The following is a 15,793-nucleotide window of genomic DNA, read 5'->3' on the forward strand; positions in this document are numbered from 1 at the left end:
GGTCACACTTTATATCAGTAAAGTCAAAACAGCGACAACTTATTCATTAAATTCAAAAAAATCGGTTTTCGATTGTGAATTTACTTTAAGTGATTTTTCAAATAGATTTCGCTTCTCATATACGGCAAAAGTGTGGCCACGGAATCGATCTGGTTATTACGGTATGGCTTCGAATGATTCGCAACTTTTTTTTCGTCGGCGTTTTCGCGACGCCCGGCGTATACACATTCGCATTTTGAACAGTGTGTATGTGTGTATGTACCGCTGCCTGATTAGTCTGTGTCTGTGTGCGGGTAGCTCGTGCCTGCGTCTGAAAAAACATTTTTAATATCGGCCGTCGCATGAGGCAAAAGTTAGATGTGAAGGTAAAAACTTCTAAAAGAAAAAATGTTACTAATTTCCAGAACCATTTGGAGAAGTCATCACCGCCTCCTTCTACAACAACAACTGGTGTTCAGTGCATCTAGTGGTGGTTCAGTGGCGGAAAAGCACACTCTGCATCGGAGCACCCCGGTTTCGTTAGTTTCAGCGCACGCACCGGCTGATTGTGGTCACGTAAGTGCCTGTGATTCACGTCTTTACCATGAGAACTATCCGTGTTCGATCCTGAATCCGTTTCGCTTTACAGATCATGAGTGGCAGATATCGCGGTGGTGGTGGCGGTAGATTCGGTGGCCGTAGTGGCGGCGGCAACGGCTATGGAGATGGTGGTGGCTACAATGACTTTGACAACTATCGTGGTGGCGGTGGTGGAGGTGGTGGAGTAGGTCCCGGTTTTAATGACAACTTCGGACCAGGTCCTGGACCAAATCCCTTCAACAGTAAGTAGATCCATACATCTGTAAAAATCAGAATCTGTATTTAATCAGAATATCATATTTAATAAATAAATAAAGAAATTATGAAAATAGGCGACGAAAAATCTACAAACAGTTAAAATATATTCCCCAATTCATTTAACAGCCGACAACGCTAGGTGACGGACCAAAATATCCTAAATCAGAGTATAAAATCTTATGAAACTAACCAGCATGGAGAAATTTTTGTAAAAAGCTCCATTAAATAAAATAACCCTTTTTTCCAAATTCTTTTAAAATATAATTAATAAAATTTTAAATTAAAAGTGAATATGCACCTTAATCAAACTGCATTGTCAATAATTATTGTAAGCCGGCGCGTCTAGTCGTTTATTAAAATAATTCACCATGCAAAACTGTTTTGTTTTTTTTAGTGGGACCCCCAAACATTTCCGGAAATGAACTTATGCAGCTGATGAGTGCCATGGCCAGTAACTTCAACATGAACTCCCAACCACCACAGCCTATGCGACAGAGTTGCGGCGAATTGCGCAATCACCATTGTGGATTATTTGTCGAGATTTCCGGCAGACTGATCAAGAAGCGAGTGAATCGCTTCGCGGAACTTCGCGATCGTAATGGCGGGGCCTGTCAGCTTGTTGTATTGGAAGACAAACATCCGCGGGTAGCGCGACGCATGAACAACATGCCCGAGAACACCACACTGACAATTGTGGGATTGGTTATGCGTCGACCACATAATTCGTGCAATCAGACGATGCCGACAGGCGAAATTGAAGTAGAGGTGCAGGACATCCTTAATATTCATTTTCCGGCCAGCGGAACCAAGCGAGCTGGTGACAAGCGCACATACAGCACCATGGTGCAGCAGCAGAGTAATCTCGGTATAACCAGCACCGAGTACAAGATAGCAAGTAAGATGCAAAATATTTCAGATCTTTGTATTTTGTGTAAATGAATTGTTATTTACAGAGAACGAAAACATATTGAAGTACTTTGAGAACCGTGATATTACTTGTAACGATCTAAGGCGCGAAGATGTGGGCAAGACGGTGACCCTAGTGGGTTGGGTACCCTCTACCAAAAACAACAAATTTCTTCAGCTCAAGGATGGTTATGGCCAGACTCAACTCATGATTGAGGATCAGTCGGTGAGTAAAGAAACTCTTTAAACAGTTATTTTGTGTTGATTAGATCTGATTTAAACTTATATTATTCTATATTCAGCTTAGCGACACATTCTTGTCTACTCCAGAGCAGACTGTCATTCAAATAGTCGGCAAAGTTCTGGGCAGGCCTAAGGCAAACGTTAATTTGGTAAGTATTATAAAATTATATTAATAGATAGAAATTATCAAAAAAAAAAAAATACCTTTAAAGAAATACGATACTGGTGAAGTGGAGGTCAGTGTAACACAGGTGAAAATCTTGAACCCAGACGATCCCTACGATGGGCCCATTAAGGCCAAGGAGAAGCAGCAAAAGCTATCCATTGAAGATCTAGAAGCTGAGGAGGCTGCTGTTGAAGCCTCTGGTAATCTCAACAGCAATAACGGAGTGTCCAAGGAAGATGGAGCGGATGCAGGCCCTGTGACTGCCGAACAACGATTAAAAGTGGCGGATACCAATAAGTTCGCTGATCGCACACACAACTGCGGTGAACTCAGCTCCAATGATATCAACGAAAAGGTCACAATCTGCGGATGGTTGGAGTTCCAGCGTATGAACAAATTCTTTATTCTTCGGGATGCTTATGGACAAACTCAGGTTCTCTTATCGCCTAAAACACGGGGACTAGAGGAATATGCAGAAGCAGGAGTCCCCATTGAGTCAATTGTTCGAGTTGAGGGAACAGTAATACCTCGTCCTGCAGCCACCATAAACCCAAAAATGCAAACTGGACATGTTGAGGTAGAGGCCGACCTAGTAGTCGTGCTCAATCCGGCTAAGAAAAATCTTCCATTTGAGATACGGAAGTTTAATCGAGCTGGTGAACGCTTGAGGTTAACTCATCGCTATCTGGATTTGCGTTTTAACGATATGCAGCATAATCTTCGCCTCCGATCGGCTGTTATAATGAAAATGCGAGAGTATCTAATAAACTATTTGGGTTTCGTTGAGGTTGAGACACCGACTCTCTTCAGAAGGACTCCTGGAGGAGCCCAAGAATTTGTGGTACCCACGCGAAAAGCGGGACATTTTTATTCGCTCGTTCAGAGCCCACAGCAATTTAAGCAGATGCTGATGTCTGGCGGGGATAGACAGATACTTCCAGGTGGCTCGTTGCTACAGAGATGAAGCAACGCGTCCGGATCGTCAACCAGAGTTCACCCAGCTGGATGTCGAGCTGTCTTTTACCAGCAGGGATGATATTATGCAACTGATTGAGGAGACGCTCCGTTATTCGTGGCCTAAAGATTTTGCTCGTTTGCAAACCCCATTCCGTCGTATCACTTACGAGGAGGCAATGGAGAAGTACGGTAATGATAAGCCAGATACTCGTTTTGGTTTCTTGCTGAACAACGTCTCCGATATTGTTGAGAAGAGTGGGGATTTTAAAGAAAAATACGAGGATTTGGGCGCATATGCCATCGTGGTACGGGCCAGTGAGGCCTTTTGGAATGGAGCAGCCCGAAAACATTACGAAAGTTTGGGAAAGGAGTTTAAGGGCACTTTGTTCGTGCGCAAGTTCGGTCCTACGAAAGATGTGCAGGAGAAGCTGGGCAAGCTCCTGGGCGAGGAAGTGGCTAACGAGGTTGCGGAGAAGTTCGATCTTGAAGAGAACGACCTGTTTTTCTTGGGTATTGGACCAAAAGAGGAAACTGTAAGCAACTACAATTGTATATTAATTTTCTTGGTAAATTAATCATTGGTTTTATATTTTTATGATTACAGCGCGCTATGTTGGGTCGCATCCGACTGGACTACCATGAGTTTCTGGTAGAGAATGCTAAAGTAAAGAAGCCTAATGATTTCCGCTTCCTGTGGGTTGTCGACTTTCCGTTGTTTGAGCGTAATCGAGAGACCAACCAGTTAGAGAGCGTCCATCATCCATTTACTCTGCCACATAGCGATGATCTGGATAATTTCACCACCAGCTGCGAAAACCTAGAGAACATACGCTCCCAGGCGTATGATTTGGTGCTAAACGGTCAGGAAGTTGGTGGTGGTTCCATTCGCATCCATGATCGTGACATGCAGCACTTTATTCTAGAACAGATTCTTAAGATCCCACATGATCATTTATCGCACTTACTGAGTGCATTGGAGTCCGGCTGTCCGCCTCACGGCGGGATTGCTTTGGGCTTGGATCGCCTGATGGCCATCTTATGCCGTGCCAGATCAATACGCGATGTGATAGCGTTCCCCAAGTCACTTAATGGGCGTGATCCGTTGTCGAACGCTCCTGTTCCCATTTCTGAAGAGGAGATGAAGATGTACCACCTTTCGGTAGTAGAGGAGGAGGAAGCAAGCACAAGTAGTACTTCAAATGAACAAGAGGACGATGATCCCGATCAACAGCGTCCACCTCCATCTCCCATGTCGGCGACTAGTGATTCTGAACAGCCAGAAATGGATGTGGATATTAAAGTCGAACTCGTGGATAAGGAAGATGTAGAAGAAATTGAAAAAAAGGTAGTCAAACCGTCAACCAAAGCGGCAGTCAAAGCAGCTCCCGTCGCCGTAGTATCCCCACCATCCGTTAAGGTTGATCCTGGTACACCTAGGCCAAGGCGGGTCGTTAAAAGGAAGGTGTAGAGCTGGGGCTCATTAATATTACAATTAACGGATTAGCATTTTACATGTAAGCTCATAACTTGGGACAGGGGATGGCAGCTGGCATTCGACTAAGTCAGCAATACAGCAAACACAGTAGTCGGGTCGTATTAATTAAGAGGCAAAACCCCTCTATACATACAGATGTATACTTTACAAATCAATATATGTACCCACCACGGATATTCTCAATGGATTTCAATACCAGAATATATAACATAGGACAAACCAATTACACACTCACAAACCGACCCGGCTGCCGTCATTTATAATTATTTTGGCAACCATTTTATTACAATCTAAAAAATTATACAAGAGAGCTATAGTATTTGAAGTTGTTTATATAATTATACGATGCCAGAATTACAGTTTTTTTTACTGTATTTCCAAGTTTATATCTAGTTTTTAGCCATCGATTGCTTGCTGTCAACGAATATTAATTTATATAAATGTATGGATTAAAATGAAATGGTTCGAAATTAATATTCCAAAAACGATCATCTCAATGGATGTTGTCCGATATTAAACCGAAAAGGTTTGGCATAAGGGTGCACAGATATTAGTATTGTATAATTTTTAAATCACAAAGATTTATGTATTTTGCATTACTCTGATTGATTGTCTGCTTGTCATTTACTTCAACCTATACCTAATAAATCGCACAATAATAATCGCACTATCAATAATAGCAAAACTGCAGTTTTTCACCACTCTAGGTTTAGGCAACGATTTTGATAAAAAAAAAAAACGTAGTGTTGTTTTAAACGAATGTATTTGCTGACATCAGCTTGGGCGGCTTAAGATAGTAAGGAATGGGGGCAAGGAAGGGTATTTAATAGCTTAAACCATGGATTAGGGCTAATCCACTGTTGGCACAGAAAATATGTTATTCTCCATAAATCCATAAGTAAGATTCCTTCTATAATCCCACCAGCTTAGTGCAGGAGCTTGCGTGTCATGGCGATCATTTGGTTCGGCAAATTCAACGAGGTCTTGCTCCTCCACAGAGTTATCATCGTCATCGCTTTCCTTCTGCTCCGGACTGAAGCTCGTCCAGTGCTCATAAGGATCTTGTTCACTGGGATACATCTGTAAGTTGTTAAAGTTGGATGCTAGTTTACCAAACTGGTCGATGTGATGCAGGAGGGGATCTACACCCTGATTTGGAGGTGCCTTAAGTCTTTGCGGCGGAGCTCGCCAATTTGATTGCTTTGCTCCCAAAGTGGGCAAGTCCGTCCACTTCCCTAAAGCAAATGGTGAAGTATCATTGGTGTCTATCATAAACATTCCTCTTGTAGTCGGCCGTATATTATCTCCAGCCTCTAGCAGGAAGTTTGTTGGAGGACACATTCCCAGGAGGTATGATATGTATCCACTGCAGGCCCATCCCCAAAAGCCTTTAGGTGAGCGAATGGACTCCAGAAAGTAGGCGGGTGCCCGTTGATGACTGCAAGCAAAGGAATCTAAAAGTGGGAAACAATTCCTTGAACTTTTTTTTATGAAATAGCAATTTATTAACTCACTAATTTTCTGTCCATTACAGCCAGGTTGCATGATTCCTCCGTTCATGTAAAAATCCGCATGACCACATCTCTCCATTTTTCCTTGGACCAAGGCATTCGTGTGAATCACATCTACATAGCTGGCATCGCTAGGATCCAATTTATCCGCACTACCGGAGGTAATAAATAGAGGCATTGCTGGATCCAACCCCGTTATTCTGGGCAGCGTGAATGAGGTTAGATTTCGGGCTATATAGTTGGGCACTTGAGCTCCTAATGAGAAACCTATCACATGGATATCCATATTGCCCGTCTCCACCAATCTCTCAACTAGCTGTGCGGTACAGGTGCCAGCATGTTTGGTGTTATGGACGGCACTTATATAACAGGGACCTGGCGACAAGACGCTCCAATCAACATAGATTATATTATAATCCGCCTTGGCCAGGTACTCTAGAACATAAGGTATGGCTTTATATTTTATATATATAAAATAATCTTATTGATAATAAACTAGGGATGCATGCAACCTTACTAAAAACCAATAAAAATTTTTAGTCTGAACTGTATCACCCGGCTAAAACTTACCATCCCGCATTTGTTGCAGTGGATGCAGAAACATATCTGAGTTATAGCCATGGATAATGATCTTGGTGGGATATCGGGGATTGAAGTAGGAATCTGTCAGATTGGACTTCTCTAGGGACTCATCTATGTGGAGACACTGTCTATCCATCGGATTGTGCCGTGTATAGATATAATACTTAACATCCGGATCGGGGCAACTGCGACCTATGGCCCATTTACAAGGACCGATAGTGATGTCCCTATTAGTAGGTGGTGATGTTGGAGAGGGTGTGGGATTATTAGAAGCCTCTGTGGTGCTTTCAATATCTTCAATCGGTATGGGTTTTAGGTTAAGAAATCCCCTTCCAAGTGCCCCCTGGCTAAAACTTGCTAAAAAAATAACCAGGCCATTATTTAAACAGCTTAAAAATTATCAGATTTACCCACCTAGAAGCAGCCAACTAATAACACATTGCAAGTGCATAGCTTTTAGATCTATGATGACACGGTCCACTGTATATATCCACCTGCAGTTCCAATTGATTTAAAATAATAATTGAAAACAAATTTCGGTGCCAGGTTCATGAAGCGTTCGAGCTGAAATCGTTGGAGAAACTAAGAGCCGGCTGGCCGAGTCAATACGATTTTGGCCAAATTGTAATGAGATATGCAAATGAGTGAGTACTTTTGAAATGTGTGTGATCGAGTGTGGTTACAAAGTGAGAGTTGCGGGTGGAAAAGTGAAACCGAAATGAGAATTGAAGGTACAAAAAGTGTCATAGGAAAACTATTCCAGAAAGAGTCTATTGAATGCGCTGGAAAATGATTATTTTCTGATTTTATGAGTATTCGGATACACCAATCTAAATTTGTTTTCAAAACACTAGAAAGTCTCTTATAAGATTTAGAAAAATTTATGATTTGTTTATAATTTTCGGCGATTAACTTATAAATGCATTCTCATAACACTAACTCACTCAACAATATGCACTCATAGACAATATATACACTCACCTACGTGATTGCGGTTTCAATTAACAAACGTTTACTGAATGAAAACTTTTGTTGTTATCGCGGGCGATCTTAACTCACGTACAAAGGCGAATGCTCACTGCTTTTTTGCATTTATAGGAATCGGATCTTTCGAAGAATCTTTTACCATTATTGACTCACTCTCGTTTCGATGACCCACATAGATAACTTGGATGATGGGATGATTCCCGACCCGGGTCAATGAAAACAAACTTGATTAAGATTTGCAATTTCATTCAAGTGGGGAAAAGGAATATACAAACAATGTTTATCTTCACTAAGTGGAGCATTGTTTATGGCTATAATGTGGTTAAACCTGCGAATAACAAACACTTTAAATACGTGCAAGCATGTTTGCAACAAAAAATTTTTCAGTATCTGCTAGAAAAATTCTCTGGAATTGTTTTTGATGCTTTTCCAATTTATTACCGGTACGTGTGTCTAGAACGCCCACGATTTTTCTTCTCGAAATCCACTCGCATTTAAACTATGTATATATAATATATGATATATATATCCATATATATGTGCATGTCAATATGCTGCTCTATGGAATGTCAAACAAAATGCGAATAAATGGTTAGATGGACAGACATTTCCCGCCTGGGTCTTTAAACGAGCGACATGTGTGCTTTGAATTGGCAATATTGTCCAATCCATTAAAATATTAATAGCTGATCTTCATATGTAAAAACTATAAAATCTTTATGTGAATTAAGATGTCTAAAATTAAAAAAAACATGTTTTTGTAAGATTTTTTGGTATAGGTTGTATAGTTACTTAATTTTTTAGTTTTTATTTGTAAAACTTCTTAAGCTAATATAACACAGCACTTTTAATTTCCAAGTTTAATTACTCGCACATGTTAATCATGCATCTGGATGAGGGATTCATGGCTTTATCAGCTTTGCATTTGAAGGCCTCCTGGAACTCTGGCATATTCATGTACCCTCTATTAAGTTGAGCTGCAAATATGTCCGTATGGCGATTACATAATTGTTGGGCCACTGCATAGAAGAGTACTCTTTGAATATCCAATCCGAAGAATTGCAGCACAAAAGTCTCTGCAAAGGCGAATCTTTCACCCTGAAGCCAGAAGTCGTAATCCCTGCGAGCAGCTTGAAATGACCGATAAAAGTGAAAGATATCTTCGATCTCGTCCGAACCAAGTGGCCTGTAAATAGGCGCCAATGCTGCATCATAGTGTTGCAAGGATTGCCTTTCGAGGCAATCCATGGCAGTATAGCGGCCATCGGTATCTAAAAGAAGTCGGGATTGTCTCCAAAGCTCCAAACCCTGTGTGGCATAATAGTGATAAGTAGGACGATGCAAGGAAAGCAGGACAAAATGTATAAAATGTCTTAGGAAATATGCTGGCTGATTTACATCGTCCTCGTCGATATAGGGCGATACAAAACTATGACGTAACTGAGCCCGCCTGAGGAGCAGGAGATTTCCATGAAAGGAGCCATTAACGAACCCCAAACCTGTGTAGACTTCATTAAGTTCAGTTATATTCAGATAGCTTTGAGCATGAACTTGGAGAATGCGTGCCACCTGGAGTTCCTTTTTCTCGACAGAAGCTGGCCACAGATGACCATACCAATCCCTTCTAGACAGGCTGGATCTCCGTAGTTTCTGGAAGCGAGTTGTATGGAGTTGATAGGACGCTAAGGCGACTTCCCTGGTTAAATGAGGACTAAGAATATGCCATTGCCAGTACTCCGAATGAAGCAATCTCTCGAATTCCTCAGATATTTTATAGCAATCTGGATAACGTAGTTGTTCCTTGGCCTGCCACATCACATAGTTGTACACTATTCGGGGTTCCGTTTGCCTTAGGACTTCCCAAGCTTGTGTGATCTTCTCCACATCTAGCGGAAACTTACGGGCTATTTCCAACTGTTCCGTTGAAAAGTTAAGAGCGGCAAAAAAGTGCTGAAAGTAGTCCATCGTGTTCTCATCCAGGAGGAGCTGTTCTTGACTAGGCTTAGTAGTTGTGCTCTCTCCATTTCTCATTAAGCTCCTCACAAGCGGAAGTTCTCCTCTCATTCTGCGACATAGAACCCTCATTTCATAACCTATTATGTGAGAAACATGACGATGACGATTCTGTAAAACATCAGATAGGCTCGAATGGAAATCGTCTATACTTGGGCAAGGTAGATCCTCTATGGGGCTCACATAAATGGTATCCAATGCAAAGTAGATATGGAGTAGAGTGGGTAAACCATGAGCTGCCAATTGAGCTGATAGAACTATCCAATTCAGTTGTCCATTAAGATGTTTTTGCTCCCATTGATGTTTGAGAAAAGGCCAAGAAAAGAGCACTTCTTTATGTCCGGCAAGAAAGGGAATTTCCTCAAGTAGATGTTCCCAATGCGTAGCAGAGGCACTTTGATTTGACATTTTCTTTGCTTCCCTATTTCGACACTCCGCATATAGTTGTGAAATTAATTTTCCTGGTATGGTTTCGAAATTGTGAACCTGTGTCGAAAAAAAAGTTCATTCTGTCCTGTTTGTTATATAGATAAGGTGGCAGGATTTCATCAGGGTCTTCCTGAAGATGTTGATCGAAATTCCCACAAGCATGCGAGTAGAAATCATCACATGGATCCAATGAGTCATTCTTTATCCTCACCATTTGGTACAAATTTCGTTTATACAGGTGGCTAAAAAACTGGCCAGATTCTACATCCGTATCTGTTTCCATTTCCGCATCCGTATTCCGATCATTCTGAGAACTTACATTTTGGATGACAAAAGCAAGCAAAACAAACTGAAGCTTCCAGCACATATTAATTCAATTTTATTGTGATCCGCTCGTTTGTTTTGTTACGCGAAAACTGCGCAAAAATTGGCTCCGACTTACTCTCTAATGAGTTGATAAGCCACGGAAGCTGTGAATTGAGCTATATATTCTCGATTCTATCTAAGTTCCCCAGATCTCTTTGCTCTCTTTATAGAGCTCGCCTTGACCTTAAAGATCTTTGGCATTCCGCTTTGCCTTTTTCCGCCTTTACATCGCCTATTGATGAATATAATTCCGAATAATATTTGTTTATGGATTTGTTTATAAATATGGCTTCAAAAAGATTCGCGTGTTCTTAAATAGTATTTAAAATTTCATTTGGCAAAATATTTACTGGTATATACAGATTATCAATAGGAAAATCTAATATAGGTTGCATAAATATCAGGGTGGTAGACTTTAAATATACGAAAATGCTTGCATGTTTATCACAGAAACATTTTTAAACATCATAAATTTATATAAGCTTATAGAAGTCTAACATATATTACGCATACGCAATGTGGTCACAGCTGCATTAGCTCAAACATCAAAACAAAATACTATTCCATTAGGCTTTATTCTTGTTTTTGAAACATACATTTATTTTAAAAATTCATGTCATTTTTGTATGCTTTTTCATCTGAACTTTGTCCAGGCATTTCAAAAGTACTGAAACGATTTCATCAATATTTGAGTTCATCTTAACCAAATTGTATCGAATTCGAATAATTATCTTGTTCATTATTTATATTTATTTTTGTGTCAGGCAGTTTTGTTTTTGCGCCATTTGCGCATTGCATTTTCAAAATGACTTAATGACAAGTGTCAGCTAAGGGAAAGTGTATGTTTTTTAGAGAAGTCAAGGACCCGAAGTGTGTGACAGTTGTTTACGAAAATTTTGGGTGGTATTTTTATGATGATATTGTATATGCTATCAGTTTGATTAATTTATGACGATGTAGAGAATGTCTTGTAATAAATATCTAAAAAGTGAAATATCTATTTTACTTTTCTGGGATTTAATTTTACTTAAAGAGATGAAAGAAAGATTATATGAAGATTATAAGTACAAGCATCTCTAGATCCTATTCAACCAAAAACATTTCTAGTTCGTTTGCACTTGCGGAAATTCCAAAATGCTGTCAATATTTTCAAGGCAAGTGTTTCGTAAAATGGAACAAACTATATACTAGACGACTGAATTGTTTTTAATGAGCGTATTGTTATTGTTGGTGGTTTGGCTTCAGATCCGGCCAACGGCTGCTCGAAAACTGTCAAAATGCGCGGCGCAGATTTATTTTATTTATTTTCGATGTTATTTCTACGCGACTTTCCAAAAAATCTGCACTTTCCGCCCTGGTAGTGGCGTCTCATTTTGGCCAATGGGACAAAATATTTTTTCTATATGTATATCCAAAGAAAATCACCCATACAGCAACATGAATCTGTATCCACTTGTCAGATCTGCCATAACTGCGTCTGTATGGATGCTTGCAGAACGCTAAGTATTTCATCTATATCTCAATTCGTGGACGGGCCAACGATTTTAGTTGAGCCAAAGGCTTTCACCAGTTAATAGCACGAAATTGTGTCTTTCCCCAGCGGACGAAAAAACCAAAAGGTAAAACCAGGCGACAAGTGATGTGACCTGAAGATCCCAGTCGAATGATAGAAAATTTTCGGAATTTAATAATCGAATTCAAGTGTGCCGTGCCCGTAAATATTTTCTCAGTCGTGTTCTTTTCAATTTCTTCTGTTGGAACCGGTCCAATCTATAAAACTGGAATTATTTCAATCTATATAGACATATGGTTCTTTGATTGCTCTATCAGAAACACAAAGAGCACAAAACCATCAAATAGATATGGTCATACGTAATCAAAATCAAAAATATTATGTATTTGCCATATGGCTTAAATATCTGTTGACTTTATATAAAGATATATACTTATACGTTTGGATTTTATTTGATTAGCTTATTTTAAAACAAAATCATATGTGTTCGTTGAAATTTATTGCCGCCTTTTTTATGTTTCTATTTTATTAAACTTATCACGCGCCAAATAAAAATATATTTCGTGTATATGAAATGTGAAAATATTTTATAAATATTTCAACCTTTGTCTGGCTCCATTCCAAACTAAACTATTTATTTTCTAACGATTTTTTCTGCAGCAAATTCAATCAACATGAGCGAAGCCCGTAACCTGTTCACCACCTTCGGCATCCTGGCCATCCTCCTTTTCTTCCTTTACCTTATCTACGCCGTCTTGTAAAATGTTAGCGACTAGAAGAAGGTTCTTAGAGCAGGGTCGAAGGTGAGAAAATGGGTAAACTTTGTTTGTAAAAGGTGACCAACCGTAGTAGCTAAAAATCCAAAAAGAAAGAACTGAATAGTAAACATTTAAAGTTCAATTTTAAAATCAATTAAAAGTAAACAATCAAAAACTAAATCTTATTTTTAAATCAAATAGTCAAATAATTTGATAAGTATTGTGGCCTTTTAAAACTACAATTAGCCTATTTTCCCATTGAATTTATTCGAGATAAATCCCCATCAATTACAAACCTTGAAATGTTCATCAAATCCAAAATAAGCAATAAAGTCAATAGGGGCTACGTGATGTTCCCAATTTTTCAAGATTCTTTCAATATTCAGAATCGTTTTAGGCAACAAATTAACCAAATCGACATGTTTTTCGATTCAAAGTAAATAAATATGTTAATCAAACCAACAGCTGGAGAAAAAAAACACCTTCACCAAACCAAAAACCAGAAAAAAGAAAACATTTTTCAAATGACAAGGTCCAGTCGGAAAAAAGCAATTTGTCTAGGTGCAGTCCAGCAAATAAATAATGCTCGAAGAACAGAGAAATAATTGGCTAGAATCGTATGGAATCCGAATATATATATATATATATATAATCCAAATATACAGACTGAACTATGTACATATATACAGATCTAGAAAATATTTGTGCCGCGTCAAAAAATATGAGCAACAACTGGACTCACATACAACCAAATAACCGGTGATATGTATATGTATATAAATTAATTTTTTTATATATCCTCTATATAATCGGTTCTATGTGGGTGCGTGCGTGCGCCCAGGCAATAGCCATAATTCCAAACGCTGGCCAACTTTTTGTGGAGAAGTGGAATTCAGATCGGAAAATTCAGTTATTGCGCGCCTTTAGCTACGAACGGTTGGAAATATCTCCGAACAGTCAAGAAACCCCCCACAAGTGTGTGATTTGTGTTTTTCGATCGATCGGTCGCTTACCTAATTCCATATTATTCCTTGTAATCAATATAGCAGCCAGCAACCAAAAAAATTAAAATCAAAATGAATGAGGCCAAGAGTTTGTTCACCACCTTCCTCATCCTGGCCTTCCTTCTGTTCCTGCTCTATGCCTTCTACGAAGCCGCCTTCTAGGCCCATCCCAGTCACCATGACCACCACCACCAACCATCACCCATCAAGTATAGCTTACATGTTGAATTTCAATTCCAAGCCGCCGGCCATCCCATCATCTTGAGGTCCGGTGGAGCTTCTAGGACCCTACGCGTTTAAGATGTTTAGCATTTAATGGATTTCTACTAGTAACCTAAGCCAGGTAAGCATTTTCCAACCCCTGCCAATTAATTCAATTATCAGTCACACACATCAAACAAATCACCAAAATATTCTCAAATCACTGATGAAAATAAACCTTGACTAAATTTTTTGGCACCACTTGGCAGCTCGATAATAAATAGAATTTCCGTTTCTATTTTTTAACGACAAGATTTCGACATGGCCCACTAAACACCTTCCTGTCGTCACGGCCCCCCTTCATTTGGAAACATTAAAAATCATTTTCACACGACATTTTTCGAATGTCGCAACTTTGTGATTCAACATTATTTTTTTTTTGGGATTGAAAATATCCCCCCTAGTGCAAAAACATAAAAATGTTCAAAGAGACCATTTTTTATGGCCAGAATTTATGATTGGCTAAGGTGGATATTATAATTAATTTTCATTAAATGTTTTCGAATATTTCAAAAAAACTTGAAATAGTATTTCGACTATAAATCGCTATTTTTATTCGAGAAATTCAAATCTGCTGCCTCCGTGAGTTATTTTGAAGAACCAAAAATAAATCTCAAAAGAAGCTTATGGTCTTTGAAACAAACAAAGCCATGCTGACCATTGTTTATGCCAGAGTGGTCATTTGAACAAACAAAATAGAAAAATAAAATATGTACAAATATATTTATCAATTGCCAAAACTTTACGTCAGAGGAAAACTTATTTTTCCTTTACTAACAAATAATTGCTGGTTTGTACAAATTAAATTTAGAAAATAATTTCTTGCAGATGACGTCAAAGCCACCAGCTGCCAAAAACGGAGGCTCGGCAATCAGGATGATCATTTAGCTGATCTATGGCCAGCCCCTGCTATGTGGTAAGTACCATTAATTTCGATCCCCTGGGATGCGCTCCAATAAACTAGTTCCCTTAATCTTTCTCCGTTTGTTTTTTCGCAGTGCTCTGCCACATTTGAACAATCTTTGAGGCGTTACAATATCGATCCATTCGGATACAACATTGCTGCCGGCCTTGGCGTCATCTGTTCTAATCATAAATATTATTTTGTGATCTTTCTATATTTTTGTTCGGCAATGGAATCTACTTAGTTTGCAATTAAATTCATAGACCATGATGTACAGTATATGCAAATTGAGAACAACATCAGCAATCAATGTGAACGATCAGAAATTGGTTATTTCATTGTTAAACAACACATTTATTTCGCATTCGTAGTTATTAAGACATACATAATGTATAACTGCATTTTACTCGACTTTTCTTAAATCATTTGTGAATAACAACCGCAAAAAAGAACAACATTAAACTGCAGGAATAAAACCAACAAAAAACTAGTTATTGCTTTTAATTTTATTTTTATATTATGTTGGGATTATCGATTTTTCCTTTTTTGAAGTATTAAAAGAAGTTTATTCTTATTATAAAAGGTATAAACTAAAAGAAAGAATAATCAATCATAATATGCTGTTGAGGGTTTGAATGAGCATAGGTATATTCAATTTTATCAGCATACTTTTAGGCTACGTCGGATAACGAAACGGTAAAAGCAGTTTATTACCGGTTTATTGATTTTTATTTGCTTAGCAAGAAACTGAAAAATATTTATTCTAGGATTGAGCCATCTCAATCAAATTTAAAACAGATAAAAACCAAAATTTCAAAAAATTTAACGAATGATAATATTAAAATGGTATAAATTCTTTAA

The 15,793-nt window shown here is 38.8% G+C and overlaps 3 protein-coding genes and 1 long non-coding RNA gene across 6 annotated transcripts; 2 read left to right on the top strand and 2 right to left on the bottom strand.

Annotated features, from left to right (window-relative positions):
* Positions 1 to 273: 273 nt before the first annotated feature.
* On the top strand, positions 274 to 5,078 carry LOC108118480 (aspartate--tRNA ligase, mitochondrial). The gene is given in 8 exon segments (XM_017231210.2): positions 274 to 555; positions 629 to 821; positions 1,232 to 1,732; positions 1,791 to 1,969; positions 2,046 to 2,135; positions 2,199 to 3,071; positions 3,073 to 3,642; positions 3,714 to 5,078. Coding segments are annotated over 8 exon segments (3,438 nt in total). The 5' UTR covers positions 274 to 387; the 3' UTR covers positions 4,578 to 5,078.
* A 272-nt stretch (positions 5,079 to 5,350) lies between these two features.
* Positions 5,351 to 8,178, bottom strand: LOC108118481 (pancreatic triacylglycerol lipase). The gene is given in 5 exon segments (XM_041818468.1): positions 5,351 to 6,058; positions 6,119 to 6,550; positions 6,686 to 7,054; positions 7,112 to 7,348; positions 8,151 to 8,178. Coding segments are annotated over 5 exon segments (1,671 nt in total). The 3' UTR covers positions 5,351 to 5,453.
* A 281-nt stretch (positions 8,179 to 8,459) lies between these two features.
* LOC108118414 lies at positions 8,460 to 10,493 on the bottom strand. The gene is given in 2 exon segments (XM_017231090.2): positions 8,460 to 10,198; positions 10,200 to 10,493. Coding segments are annotated over 2 exon segments (1,944 nt in total). The 3' UTR covers positions 8,460 to 8,548.
* A 1,515-nt stretch (positions 10,494 to 12,008) lies between these two features.
* On the top strand, positions 12,009 to 15,422 carry LOC108118497. 3 transcript variants are annotated; one of them, XR_001772943.2, is made up of 5 exons: positions 12,009 to 12,111; positions 12,666 to 12,808; positions 13,810 to 14,110; positions 14,857 to 14,944; positions 15,027 to 15,422. It is a non-coding gene; the product is annotated as an uncharacterized LOC108118497 (long non-coding RNA). The 3 variants fall into 3 exon arrangements; XR_001772944.2 differs by having other exon boundaries at positions 13,813 to 14,110; XR_001772942.2 differs by lacking the exons at positions 12,009 to 12,111; positions 12,666 to 12,808 and adding an exon at positions 13,631 to 13,738.
* The last annotated feature ends 371 nt before the right edge of the window (positions 15,423 to 15,793 follow it).

This window comes from Drosophila eugracilis, unplaced genomic scaffold, assembly GCF_018153835.1.
Source record: "Drosophila eugracilis isolate 14026-0451.02 unplaced genomic scaffold, ASM1815383v1 contig_1197, whole genome shotgun sequence".
Classification (NCBI taxonomy): domain Eukaryota; kingdom Metazoa; phylum Arthropoda; class Insecta; order Diptera; family Drosophilidae; genus Drosophila; species Drosophila eugracilis.